Below are 13,415 nucleotides of genomic sequence, written 5' to 3'. Positions count from 1 at the left end.
TTTCTACGAAGTTAATCGTTGAAAATTAGTTTTAAAGACGTTTTAACGCCATAGGTCCAAATTTTGGAAGTTTGTGTTTTGGTTTGTTTTGGTGTGTAAGACTCCCAGTACCAAAGTATCTATGTTGTAGAGTGGGACAACACTAAGTGTGTGAAGACCGAAAATAGCCCTGTGGGGACATCTAGTAACTATTCCTGACCTCTGGAAAAAGGCATTGTATCCTCAGGCCGTGGCATAAATTATTTCTCATGTCAGTGCGGATGTGAAGCTATCCCAACCAGGACTTGTTGGGCACTCAGTACTGCAGCGCTGTGAGGGAGCTGTGGACAGAGTAAATGCAACACAGTCCCTTCCGCAGGGGAAAAAAAAAAAAATGTAGTCTATTGGGGGAAAAGGTAAAGGAAGTTAAGAACAGCGTATACAATAAGATGTCCATTGATATACACAACAGTAAGCACAGCAAGATTACAGAAGGGAGAGAAAAATGGGTAGTAACTTGACGGCCTCAGTAAAAAAGGAAGTGGGTTGTGCAGCAAGTTTTGCAAGACAAGTGGAGGAGCCGTACAAGGCCACGCTCGGTAAGGATAAATGTCCCTGAAGTGTTTGGAAGCCACAACGTTTAGAGCCAATTTGGCGGTGACAAACACTTGACTGGCCCAAAACAGTGACAAGCGTCCCGTGCCCCTGTCCAGGCCCACGTATTTGCTAACCTCAAGCGCCAGCTACCGCAGGCCAGTGGAACAGCGCTCCGGGCGGGGCGGGCCGCGGAGCATGCCGGGGCTTGTGGTCTTCTCGGAGCCCGGGCCCGTGCTCTGCGAGGCCGCCTTCCGCCGGTGGCCTTCCTGTGGGCGGGAGAGGGCGGCCGGGAGCCCAATGAGGGAGCAATAACGTGGCAACCACCCACGAGCCCGCGTCGGTGCCCGCCCCGCAGGGGGACCTACTATCCGGCGCCGAGCCGGAGGGGGGAAACGGCGCCCGTCGCCCGCCCGGAGCCCGCGAGCAGCCCCAGTCCCCCCCACCCGCGCGTGGCGGCGCCGGCTCCCTAGCCACCGCGGCCCCACCCTCTTCCGGCCTCAGCTGTCCGGGCCGCTTTCGCCTCCGCCTGTGGATGCTGCGCCTCTCCGAACGCAACATGAAGGTGCTCCTTGCCGCCGCCCTCATCGCGGGGTCCGTCTTCTTCCTGCTGCTGCCGGAACCTTCTGTGGCCGATGAGAAGAAGAAGGGGCCCAAAGTCACCGTCAAGGTCCGGTGGAGTCCGCGGCATTTACGGTGCCGGAGCTCGGGCCCGGGCGGCCTTGGCTTGGCCTTGGCTCAGCCCCTCCTCCCTCGGCTTCTGTCTGTGGCCTCGTGGCGTCTGGGCCGTCCTGCCCATTCAGTCCAGAGAACGACCCGGACCCACCCCGACACCCCCAGCCCCTGCCCTGACCCAGGGAGTTAGTTGGATCCCCGGATACCCATCTGGGGCCGACACTGGCAGTCTCAGAGCAGCCTTTTTGCAAACACCCCTCAGTGCTGGGGAGATGGTGAAAGATCACGACTGCCGGATTCCGAATCCTTTCTCTCCTTAAGCCAAATTTTAGCCACTTCCAATTACAAAGCACAGTATGTATACTTCAAACTTAAGTGGTGAACTTAGGCTCCGCTCCTTATGGGTTTTCTAATGTTAATTTTTAGAATCTGGGTCCATTAGCTGTTTAGAGCAAATATTGTTATCCTGTAGTCCAAGGAGGGTATAGATAAGCATGTTTTCCAAGAAAAGGGTCTGGAGCTTTCATTAGATTCTCATAGGATTTTTACCGTCATCAAAATCAGATTCAGAACCACTTCTCTAAAAATATGGCTCTATTCTCTCTCCCATCCTCAGGTTAGCTTCTTGTACCTTCCCTCCCCTAGCAACGCCCCTTTAAAGAAGCTAAGTTGGAAATGGTCTCTTTCCTCAGGTGTATTTTGACCTACGAATTGGAGATGAAGATGTAGGCCGGGTGATCTTTGGTCTCTTCGGAAAGACTGTTCCAAAAACAGTGGATAATTTTGTGGCCTTAGCTACAGGAGAGGTAAGTGGCTGGAGCAGGGGTAGTCAACTCACATGAAGTGAAATTGGCACTGGGGATGGCAGCAAACTGACCTGCAGAGTTCAGCCGATCTGTAGCGTGGACCTCACTGAGCACCGACTGCCTGTTGCCCTGGGAACACAGTATTGCCCTTTCTTAAGAGTAAGGAGGCCCTGACCAGGCACAGTGGCTCACACTTAAAATCCCAGCACTTTTGGAGGCCAAAGTAGGAGGATTGCTTGAGCCCAGGAGTTCAAGGCCAACCTGAGCAACATAGCAAGACCCTGTCTCTACCCCCGCAAATTTTTTTTTTTTTTGAGACAGAGTTTCACTCTTGTCGCCTGGGCTGGAGTGCAGTGGTACGGCCTCAGCTCACTGCAACCTCCGCCTCCCGGGTTTAAGTGATTCTCCTGCCTCAGCCTCCCGAGTAGCTGGGATTACAGGCATGCGCCACCACGCTTGGCTAATTTTGTATTTTTAGTAGTGACAGGGTTTCACCATGTTGGCCAGGCTGAACTCGAACTCCTGACCTCAGGTGATCCGCCTGCCTTGGCCTCCCAAAGTGCTGGGATTAGAGGTGTGAGCCACTGTGCCCGGCCAAAAAAAATTTTTTTTAATTAGCTGGGTGTGACAGGGTGCACCTGTGGTCCCAGCTACAGCTACTCAGGAGGCTGAAGTGAAATGGAGGTTGCAGTGAGCCATGTTAACGCCACTGCACTCCAGCCTGAGCAATAGAGTGAGACCCTGTCTCAAAAAAAAAAAAAATTAATTAAAAATAAAAGGCCGGGCGCAGTAACTCATGCCTGTAATCCCAGCACTTTGGGAGGCTGAGGCGGGTAGATCACCTGAGGTCAGGAGTTCGAGACCAGCCTGGCCAACATGGCGAAATCCTGTCTCTACTAAAAATACAAAAAATTAGCCAGGTGTGGTGGTAGGCGCCTGTAATTCCAGCTACTTGGGAGGCTGAGGCAGGAGAATTTGTTGAACCCAGGAGGTGGAGGTTGCAGTGAGCCGAGATTGCCCCACTGCACTCTAGCCTGGGCAACAAGAGGGAAACTCCATCTCAAAAATAAAAATAAAAAATAAAAAAACAGGCCGGGCATGGTGGCTCACACCTGTAATCCCAGCACTTTGGGAGGCGGAGGAGGGCAGATCACGTGAGTTCAGGAGTTCGAGAGCAGCCTGGGCACCATGGTGAAACCCCATCTCTACTAAAAATACAGAAATCAGCTGGGCATTGTGGTGGCACATGCCTGTAATCCCAGCTACTCAGGAGACTGAGGCTGGAGAATTGCTTGAACCTGGGAGGTGGAGGCTGCAGTGAGCGGAGATTGTGCCATTGCACTCCAGCCTGGGTGACAAGAGAGAAACTCTGTCTCAAAAAAATAATAATAAAATTTTAAAAATGAGATAAAAAAGAGTAAGGGGTCCAGAGCTTCCTGGGGAGACTTCACCTAGGGTGAGGGCAGTGGGTTTTAAGGAAACAACAGTGCCCTATTTCAGTTTATATTAACTTTCCATTGAGCCAGCAGGTGACCTTTCTTCTCAGTTTTCTTGTATCTGTTCTTATGATTGGAAGAAATGAGGGGAAAAGCATTATGTGATGTAGAATTGTATAAAGCTTGGGAATTGTATGGAGGCAGAGGGATTTCCACATCTGTGTGTACCATGCCTGTCCTGTGGCGCCTGCCCGCTCACTTAGTAGCACACTGAACAGTGAAAGTGGTCAGCAGTGGTGTCTCTTCTGCAAGCAGGAGTTGTGGACTTGTTCCTGTGGGGCCTATTTAATGTAATGTCTTCCTGCTGCCCCATACCACCTCCTTACCTTCTCTTCCCTTTTTCTAGAAAGGATTTGGCTACAAAAACAGCAAATTCCATCGTGTAATCAAGGACTTCATGATCCAGGGCGGAGACTTCACCAGGGGAGATGGCACAGGAGGTAACCACAGGTCCTCTGGGCCAAGGAGTATGTCAGTGTAGCCTCCACAGTGGGAGGGCCAGGTTCTGCTGGGGAGACAAGGCCTCTTTCTTCCCCAGCTCTAGAGGCAGGCCTACTTATTACTTAACTACTTTGAGACCAGCGGCACCGTTCTTTGAAGAGGGAACCCAGTACAAAGGAGAGAGAATAATGGGGTGGACCTGATGGTAGATCTAAGAGAATCTCTCCCAGGTGACCGTCCTGCTGATCCAGGCCTATAACCTGGTGACCTTTCCTGATACCTCTTCAGAATGGGGATTGGGGAAAGAGGCGTGTGGAAGCAAAGTGAAGACATGTGGGTACGCGATTCTTGGTCAGATGCCCAAAGCCTGTCCAGGCTACCCTGGAAGCCCCAGCAAGAGTGAGAGGGCCAGGCGTGGTGACTCTGTGATCCCAGCACTTTGGAAGGCCAAGGTGGCTGGATCACTTGAGGCCAGGAGTTCAAGACCAGCCTGGCCAACATGTTGAAACCCCATCTCTACTAAAAATACAAAAGATTAGCCGGGCGTGGTGGCACGCGCCTATAATCCCAGTTACTCGGGAGGCTGAGGCGGGAGAATTGCTTGAACCTGGGAGGCGGAGGTTGCAGTGAGCCGAAATCACGCCACTGCACTCCAGCCTGGGCGACAGAGCGAGACTCCATCTCAAAAAAATAAAAAGAAGAGTGGGAGCAGTTACTTTCCTTGACAGTCTTTCACCAGAGACCACTCTGTGAGGGCCGACCCTCACCTTGGCATTAACTTGCACACATAGGACAGAAAGACCCCCGGACGCCTGCATGAGTCTCACTGAGCTCAGGTACAGCCTGCTGCTCCCTTAGAACACAGCTCACTCCTCGATGAGTGTCTATGGGGCTCTGTGGTGGGGGTTGAAGATGTGAAGACCCATGGGGCAGTGGCTCCCTTTTACTTCCAACAACTGAAAATGTACAAGTGAGCCATGATGCAGCGTTTAGGACTCAGGCTCACAAAGGAGACCAAAGAACTGTATTTGTGCAGTCAGACGCAGTTGGGCTCGATCCAGTGTCTGCCACCTTCTTGTTTTGTGACCTCAGGCAGGTGAGTCCTTGGAGCTTCGGTTTCCTGTTCTGTACAGTGAGGGTGGAGAGAGTTGTGGGGCCATGAGGATTGGGCTAGATCTGGAGTGTGAAGTGCCTGGCATGCAGTGAGTGCTTAGTAAGTCAGCCATTGTTGAAGTGCTGACAAGCAGAGGGATCCCCTCAGGCCAGGGAATGGGGAATGACCTTGCGGATGTGAGGAAAGATTTCAGTGGGGTCCTCAATGAGGAGAATTTGAATGGGCAGAAAAGAGGCAGGGTTAGGGCATGAGCCTAGTGCTGTTCTGTGGCAGGATCTTGGCCAAAGGTGGGGTGAGGACATCTGTACCCGGAGTGCAGAGAGGTGGGTGATGTCCTGCAGCCTGGGCTTCGGCCTGCAGGGAGTCAGGGCCACAGAGCTGAGTAAGAGGATGACCCCTCGCTTGGGGTGCCAGGGGAGTCATGTGGTGGCAGATCCAGGATGTGGAGGCTAGGGCAGGCAGGCTGCTGGGGGCATTGGTGCCGCTGACCCTGGGCAGGGAGATTTGGACCTGATCCTGAGGTGGCTGAGAGCAGAGATTCGAGAGCAGACCACCTTGGTCTGAACTCTAGCCCCGCTGTTGCTCTGCTGGGGCTCCTTTTATTCTCTGTGCCTCAGTTTCTTCATCTTTGAAGTGGAGTTAGCTCCTCCTCATAGGGTGGATTGTTAAATATGTAAGATGCTTGGAACAGTCTCTGGCTCACACTATGAGCACCCTAAGCACTCGCCTACTGCAGCGGTGGTGGCGGGAATGGAAAGAAAGAGTAAGTACATGGGGAGTGGGTAGGGACAACCTGAGCCACGTGCAGAGGAAAAGGGGTCAAAAGAATAACTGAGGTCTGGAGAGAAAGATGACAAGGTATGTTGAGTTTAAATAGAAATGTCCATTTGAGTTTGGAACCCCTGTATCTTGAGAGAGTGGCTGGAGCTAAGGATGGAGATTTGGGGGTTTTCTGGATAACAACTATAATCAAAATCCCACAGTTGGCTCAAATGGGGGAGGCTTTTAGCCAGCACTCCAGCCAGGACTCACTGCACATGTGGCAGAGTCCAGTCTCCCCAGCGTGGGGGTGAGAGGTGGAGCACAGGCAGAAGCACCCTGTCCCCACCAGCCAGAGTCTGGTCATTCTTGGTTTTCAGTCATCCTACCTGCTGCCCAATCAGAAACATCTTCCTGGTTGGCATCGGTCTAGGACAGTTTCCCAGCTCAGTTCCATTCTGTGGAACCACAGGATGAAGGTAGGTGCAGTGAGAAGGAAAAAAGAGTTTTGCATGCAAATATGTTTGAAAGGTGTTAGATAAAACAAAATTAAAATGACCCCATTTTTGGCTGAGTTTCTTGGGGCCTAATGCACAGTGTCAGTCTCCAAGGGGTGATAGGGAAAAAGAAGGGTTTCGGTGTTCCTCGTGGAAGCAGCTTTGGAACTAGGATCTCTGAAACGGCATAGAGATCACTCCGGATTGTCCTTACCATATCCCCAAGCCCCACGTGGACAGACGCGTCACACACACTCACAGCTGTCTTTTATTCCTGTTCATTCCTTGTTAAGAGGCTTTGACTCTCCAGAATCCAAGGGGCAGCCCCTCTTTTCTGCCCCTCCCCAACCATCTCTGGCTGCTTTCTCCTCTGCAGCTATGCCTGTGTCTTTTGTGCTCATAGGAAAACAGGCTGGTCAGCCACAGCAGTCCTCCTTTTCTGGAGAGTTCCGACCCTGTTGACTCCCCTGCATCCTGCACGGCACTTCCCTCCACCAAAGTCCCTCCGTGGCAGGCCTGGGCTATAGCTAAGGGGAGCTGATAACATGCGCCTTATTTAAAAGCCACAAAACTATCTTCTTGAAGTAATCCTTCTGTGAGCTGTTCACCACATCAGCCTGGCCTGATGCCCCACTTGGCCTCAGTCAGCATGGCTTGGCTCTGAGGCCAGAAGATAGGAAGGACGCAGCTTTTATGTCCTTGTAGTCCACTCCAGCCTAGCCTGGCACAGAGGACAGGTTAAGCCCCCTCAGTCCTGGCCCCGAATGTCTGCTTGGTTTGGCGCAATCCAGCGCCCCCGACCTGCTCTGTCTTTTTTCCCAGGAAAGAGCATCTACGGTGAGCGCTTCCCCGATGAGAACTTCAAACTGAAGCACTACGGGCCTGGCTGGGTGAGCATGGCCAACGCAGGCAAAGACACCAACGGCTCCCAGTTCTTCATCACGACAGTCAAGACAGCCTGGCTAGATGGCAAGCATGTGGTGTTTGGCAAAGTTCTAGAGGGCATGGTGAGTTGTGGAAGCAAGGGCTACTACTGGGCAATCCTCACCGGGGATTCAACACAGACCTCAGGGCAGGAGCTCCATGTGTCCATCCCTTTCCCAAAAGGACCCAACCCACAGATGCAGCCCAGTGCTCCTGTCCAGAATAAACCCTGTACCTCCATGCCTCCAAGGTTCTAAATTCTTCCAGCCCCCTCAGAGCCCAGCCAGGAAGGCTGCACAACTGCCAGAGCCTCCCTCCCCTCATTCACTCAGTGACGTGCTGGTCCCACCCCTGAGGTATACAGAGTGCAGCTGAACGCAGTGTCCCTGAGAAGCCACATGCCCTGGTCACCCTCTTCCTCCTCCTCACCCTTGGCCCAACCTGGGTCTTACTTCAAAGGAACAAAATTCCTGTACCCCCTCGTCAAATCTGCATTCTCCCTGCTCTGGCCAGGAGTCTGTTAGAATTTTGGTGCCTCCAGTTTTGTGTGCTGTTGATCACTTGTGGGTCTTAGCCCTCCTGAGCCATACGCTGGGGCCTTTCTCCTGAGCGGTGGACCTCCTGATCCACCATGCCCTCCTACTTCCACCTTTCTTTTCCAGGAGGTGGTGCGGAAGGTGGAGAGCACCAAGACAGACAGCCGGGATAAACCCCTGAAGGATGTGATCATCGCAGACTGCGGCAAGATCGAGGTGGAGAAGCCCTTTGCCATCGCCAAGGAGTAGGGCACAGGGACGTCTTTCTTTGAGTGACCGTCTGTGCAGGCCCTGTAGTCCGCCACAGGGCTCTGAGCTGCACTGGCCCCGGTGCTGGCATCTGGTGGAGCGGACCCACTCCCCTCACATTCCACAGGCCCATGGACTCAGTTTTGTAACAAACTCCTACCAACACTGACCAATAAAAAAAAAAGTGGGTTTTTTTTTTTTAATATATAATGTGTGGGCCTGGTTCTTGAGCCTGCAGCACCTCCCCTAGGCCTACATCCCAACATGCCTGCAACTCTCCTGTGGCAACGGGTGCCTGCCCCTTCCCTGGGATCCTGCCTGAAATTTTGACCCAGGAGCTACCCAGGAAAAGTCAGGCAGGAGCTTTTGCCCCCTGCTTCTAAACTTTGCCAGCTACTGGGCCTCCACATTTGCCACCACCCTCCAGTCTATGTTAAGGGATGTATCTGTACTTTTTCATAGCCTACCTCTAAATTGATTTTTTTTTTTTTTTTTTTTGGTAGAGACAGGTCTACAGGTCTCACTATGTTGCGCTGGCTGGTCTCAAACTTCCAGACTCAAGCATCCTCCTGCCTTGGCCTCCTAAAGTATTGGGATTACAGGCATGAGCCTCTGCACCCAGCTGACTTCTTCCTTTATTATTTATTTATTTTGAGACAGAGTTTCACTCTTGTTGCCCAGGCTGGAGTGCAGTGGCGCGATCTCGGCTCACCACAACTTCCGCCTCCTGGCTTCAAGAGATTCTCCTGCCTTGGGCCGAGCACGGTGGCTCACGCCCGTAATCCCAGCACTTTGGGAAGCCGAGGCGGGTGGATCACCTGACGTCAGGAGTACAAGACCAGCCTGGCCAACGTGGTGAAACCCGTCTCTATTAAAAATACAAAAATTAGCCGGGCATGGTGGCGGATGCCTGTAATCCCAGCTACTCGAGAGGCTGAGGCAGGAGAATTGCTTGAACCCGGGAAGCGGGGGTTGCCGTGAGCCGAGATCGTGCCATTGCATTCCAGCCTGGGCAACAAGAGTGAAACTCCGTCTCAAAAAAAAAAAAAAAAAAAAAGAGATTCTCCTACCTCAGCTTCCCGAGTAGCTGGGATTACAGGCATGCACCACCACAATGCCCGGCTAATTTTGTATTTTTAGTAGAGACGGGGTTTCTCCATGGTGGTCAGGCTGGTCTCGAACTCCTGACCTCAGGTGATCCACCCACCTTGGCCTCCCAAAGTGCTGGGATTACAGGCATGAGCCACCGCGCCTGGCTGACTTCCTCTTTTATTACTTATCTTCTTGACCCTGCCTTGGCTGTTGGGCTCTAAGAGCATGCAGATTCTACCACCTCCAGCTACCAATGCGAGCCAAGTTCTGAGCCTTGAGTGGGAATGTGGCACAACTGGGCACTGGGTAATTAAGTCCTGGTTCCAGGCCAAAGGAGGACCCAGCCTTATATGGAGTTCATAGGACAGAGGCACATGACTTTCTTAGGAGGCAGCCAAAGGCCTCTGGACTGATCAGGGCATCGGTGGCAGAGGAGCAGGGTGACAGGCCGCCTTTGGCTGGGCTTTATCTGGGCTGATGCTGAAGCTGTAGAGGCCCTGGAGCACACCATTCACCACCACGTTGGGCAGCGACTCTGTGGGATAGAATTAAACAGGTCTGGCCTCAGACCTGCAGCTCCTTGAGCTCCTGCTCATGGGCTCAGCCCCCACTTGGGAGTAGGAGCCCCTGCCAAGGCAGCAGACAGCAGCTGTCCACCCCAAATGAAGCCTCCGCATTCCCAGGTCACATTCTTTTCACATCAGCTTGGTAAAGAAGTCAGGCTGCTGAAGAAATGGAGACCAGGGAAGCCAAACTTGTTTTCCTTGTGTCTACAAAGCAGGCTCCAGGGGACAGGAGCAGGAGGTAGTGGCTCCAGAGGTGGGCAGCAGGAAGGAGATGCTGCCTGAGGGTCCCAGGAGCCGAGAAATGCAAAGCCCACAACCCAGCCCTGTAGCCCCATATCTAGGCACCTCCTCACCTGGGGAGGGGTTGCAAACATAGGGATCCACATGGAAGCTCAGGACAGGCCGCTGGTGCTGCTGGGAGCTGGGAGGAAAGAGGGTCATGAACCATGGGTGCAGGAGGCAGGGCAGAATCCCACAGAGGGGTGGAGACGGGGTTGCCATCACCAGGGACCCATGAAGGAAAATGGGAGTGGGAAATGGGCTCAGGAGGCACCAAAGGGAAAACAGACTTCAGGGCCCAGGCCAGACAGGCCCAGGCAGCAGGCCTGCCTCCTAGCATATGGCCACTAGGGGGCAGCAGGGGCCAGGCGCGGGCTAGGGCTTTGACTTGCCTGCTGTCGCCAGGCAGGAACTCCCTCAGGGTGCTGAAGAGAAGAGAAACACTGTAAGCTGCCTGGGGATGCCCGGGGAGCGTGAGGAAGGGGTGGAGACACCAGAACCCAGAACTGCACCTCCCAGGGGACCACTGCTTCTATTTGTAACAAGCCCCAGTTCCGGAGGTGGCGGGGGTAACCAAGTCTGTCCAAAAAAAAGCCCCTCCACCCAGGTCAAGAGAGCTGGTGAGGGCGGTCATGCTGGATCCTGGCAGATGTGAAAAGAAAGGGCTTGCCCTCCAACACCTTTCCTCACCTGCTCACTGCTGACAGCCCCTGGCCCCCGCCATCGGCCCCCCTTACCCCCAGTTGCTAGCCTTGGGGTCTGTGGGGAAGTGCCGAAGTCTCAGGAATTCCAGTAACTCCTTGGGCACCTCCTGGTTCAGGTACAGGATGCCCTGGAGAGGACAGAGGAGACCTGCAATCAGACCCAGCTACTAATTTGCATAGCGCAGTGCCAGTGAAAATGCAGGGCTCTTTGTTCCAAAAAAAGAATTTCACGACAATGACAGCAGAGCATTGAACCAGGCTCAGGGCCCTTCTGGGCGCTGGGCGCTGTGTGCACAGGTTGTACCCCATGACGCGGCATAGCTTTGCTGTTGGGGGAAGGACCCTCACCCTACAGGCCATCAGGAGGGCAGCACAGGACCTCACCATGGAGGGGACAGGACCTAGGTTTCATGGAGCTGGGACTACCTGTGTCCGTTACCTCTTTCAGTCCTTTCAACAAGCCAGAGGGGGGTGTTTGGACCTATATTAGACTCAGAAAATTGATGCTTGAGGTGGTGAATAACATCCCCAAGTTGTGGGTTCCCTCCCTGCCATGCCCCCACACCTCTCTGTCTGGGCCACACTCCTGGCACAGCAGGCCGGGGGGCAACCAACTGTGCTCTCGCATACCTGGATGTAAGCCTCCAAGCCTTGCCGGCGCTGTTCCAACCCTCTGGTCCTCCAGTTGGGCAGGCGTTTCGAGGGGAAGTCGGGCACTTTGTACAGCTTCTTGATCTACTGGAGGTTTACCGCGTGCGATCACAGCATCCCGACTGAGCCCTCAAGCCCTCTTCGCCCGAGCCAGAAGCCCTCCCGCGCCCCCGCCTTCGGGCTCTACTGGGACAGACCCTGGTGAGTGGTGGACCGGCCGAGGGCGAGGAAGGCCCCAACCCACCCACAGAGGCCCGGGGGCTGACCGGCTGCGCAGGGACTGAGGCAGTAATGGGGGTGGCGGAGGCTGGGGCTGGAGCTCGCCCGCCCGCCTCACAGGGCCTGGGCGGGGACTGGACAGAGGCTGGGCCGGGGCCGGTGGGAGGTCGGCGCCGCCTCACCCGCTTGTGCAGCGCGTGGAACTCGCTGTAGCGCCTCGGCACCGTGTGTCTGCGCCCGCTGCACAGCACCTCCACTCGGAACACCTGGCGGCGCGGGCGGGCAGCGGGTCTGCGCGTGAGGCCCCGCGGGAGGACGCCGCAGCACCTGCGCCTGGCGACGTGCCCACCCTCCCGCTCTCAAAGGCACAAAGCGGCCTTGCGGCGCCGCGGCTGCCCGGGGACTCTCCGCTCCCGCACACCTGGGAGAACGGGCTGGCGGACCTGCCCCTCGGAGCCCTGGGGTCCCTCAAGAGCTCGAACCACGGTCCGCGAGGCTGGCAAATCCAAGCGGCCCCCAAACCCTCGACAAGGTTTCCCCCGACGGTCCAGCCCGCAGCGCTCGTTCACCCAGGCCCGGGCCCCGGGTCCCCACTGAGCGCAGCGCGGGGAAATCCTGCGGGTCCCGGCGCCCCTCCCCATCCAGGGGCCGCGCTCACCATGTGGCTTTTCTCCGGGCTCTGCCTGGGCCCCTCGGCCTCGGGCCCCACCGACGGGATGTGAACTTCCAGCATCCGCGCCCCGGCCCCAGCTGCTCCGCGCGCTCGGCTCGGAGCCCTAACTCTCCCGGAGCGGACTGAGGACCCCGGCGCGGCCGGCTCCACCCCCTCGGTCCGCAGGCCCCACCCCAAGCCCCGCCCCCAGGCGACCCCGCCCCGGGCGTTCCCTTGCGCGGAGGGTCCTGAGCCTAGAAGATTAGGCGGGACCTGGACACCGCCCCCCAAGTCTAGTGCGCCCACAGCGCGGGGCAGTGGAGTCAACCGTTTGTCAAACATTGACGGAGCACTCACTGATGCCAGGAACTGGCGAGCGAAAATGTCACCCATCCTGAGTTAAGCGCCTACCAAGGACGGCCTGTGGCTCCAGGCGCGGACGGAGGCGGGGCCCGGGCCTCAGCGCCGGTCCTGGGGCCAACCAGGGACCTGTCTTGGGTTCCTCAGTCCCTTCCCGAGCCTTTCCCTCCTTTCAGCCTGGTCCCTGAAATTGTGATCTGGATTCCCCGGCTGAGGCCACACCTGAGCAAGGCTTGGACCCAATCCAGCTCTGATGCCCCTTTCCCCAGCATCCACAGGCCCCCCCATTCATTCATTGTTTTCATCCATCCATTCACTCATATCTTCCAACCCTAAGGGGCTCCAGGCTGTTTGTGGGGAAGAGGCAGTTTAGGGACCTAGACTCCGATTTGGACGTCAGACTGCCTGGATTTCAGGAGCTCCGTAGACCTTTGCTCATCTGCAAAATAGGGATAACGTGGCTCCTTCAGGCAAGTGTATAAAGTGAGACGATTTGGCCGGGCGCGGTGGCTCACGCCTGTAATCCCAGCACTTTGGGAGGCCGAGGTAGGCGGATCACCTGAGGTCAGGAGTTCGAGACCAGCCTGACCAACATGGTGAAACCCCGTACCTACTAAAAATACAAAAATCAACCAGGTGTGGTGGCACATGCCTGTAATCCCAGCTACTCAGGAGGCTGAGGCGGGAGAATCTCTTGAACCTGAGAGGCGGAGGTTGCAGTGAGCCGAGATCAAACCATTGCACTCCAGACTGGGCAACAGCAAGACTCTGTCTAAAAAAAAAAAAAAAGTGAGATGATTCATGTTAGGCCCTTAACAGAAG

At 55.2% G+C, this 13,415-nt stretch overlaps 2 protein-coding genes across 4 annotated transcripts; one reads left to right on the top strand and one right to left on the bottom strand.

Moving 5' to 3' along the window:
* Positions 1-823: 823 nt before the first annotated feature.
* On the top strand, positions 824-8,275 carry PPIB (peptidylprolyl isomerase B). The gene is made up of 5 exons (XM_003827949.6): positions 824-1,243; positions 1,941-2,054; positions 3,897-3,990; positions 7,184-7,368; positions 7,948-8,275. Exons 1-5 carry the CDS (start codon positions 1,109-1,111, stop codon positions 8,068-8,070), a joined length of 651 nt encoding a protein of 216 aa, XP_003827997.1. The 5' UTR covers positions 824-1,108; the 3' UTR covers positions 8,071-8,275.
* Positions 6,612-12,420, bottom strand: SNX22 (sorting nexin 22). Of its 3 annotated transcripts, none has more exons than XM_003827950.7 (7): positions 12,240-12,402; positions 11,764-11,847; positions 11,342-11,446; positions 10,745-10,839; positions 10,400-10,432; positions 10,082-10,149; positions 6,612-9,697 (listed from the first exon to the last, which is right to left on the bottom strand). In XM_003827950.7, exons 1-7 carry the CDS (start codon positions 12,312-12,314, stop codon positions 9,576-9,578), a joined length of 582 nt encoding a protein of 193 aa, XP_003827998.1. In that variant the 5' UTR covers positions 12,315-12,402; the 3' UTR covers positions 6,612-9,575. The 3 variants fall into 3 exon arrangements, with proteins under 3 accessions (XP_003827998.1, XP_054954756.1, XP_008951520.1); XM_055098781.2 differs by having other exon boundaries at positions 8,694-9,697; positions 10,759-10,839; positions 12,240-12,410; XM_008953272.4 differs by lacking the exons at positions 6,612-9,697; positions 11,764-11,847 and having other exon boundaries at positions 9,706-10,149; positions 12,240-12,420.
* Positions 12,421-13,415: the final 995 nt, after the last annotated feature.

The sequence above is a fragment of the Pan paniscus genome, chromosome 16, assembly GCF_029289425.2.
Source record: "Pan paniscus chromosome 16, NHGRI_mPanPan1-v2.0_pri, whole genome shotgun sequence".
In the NCBI taxonomy this organism is placed as follows: Eukaryota; Metazoa; Chordata; class Mammalia; order Primates; family Hominidae; genus Pan; species Pan paniscus.
This window is presented reverse-complemented; position numbering and strand designations above follow the sequence as displayed.

Coding starts and splice junctions, on each gene's coding strand:
- PPIB (XM_003827949.6), top strand. CDS start 1,109: ATGCTGCGCCTCTCCGAACGCAACATGAAGGTGCTCCTTGCCGCCGCC. Junction 1,244..1,940: donor GGCCCAAAGTCACCGTCAAG/GTCCGGTGGAGT, acceptor CTCTTTCCTCAG/GTGTATTTTGACCTACGAAT. Junction 3,991..7,183: donor CAGGGGAGATGGCACAGGAG/GTAACCACAGGT, acceptor CTTTTTTCCCAG/GAAAGAGCATCTACGGTGAG.
- SNX22 (XM_003827950.7), bottom strand. CDS start 12,314: ATGCTGGAAGTTCACATCCCGTCGGTGGGGCCCGAGGCCGAGGGGCCC. Junction 10,840..11,341: donor GCTTGGAGGCTTACATCCAG/GTATGCGAGAGC, acceptor TGTCCTCTCCAG/GGCATCCTGTACCTGAACCA. Junction 10,433..10,744: donor CCCAAGGCTAGCAACTGGGG/GTAAGGGGGGCC, acceptor TCTTCTCTTCAG/CACCCTGAGGGAGTTCCTGC.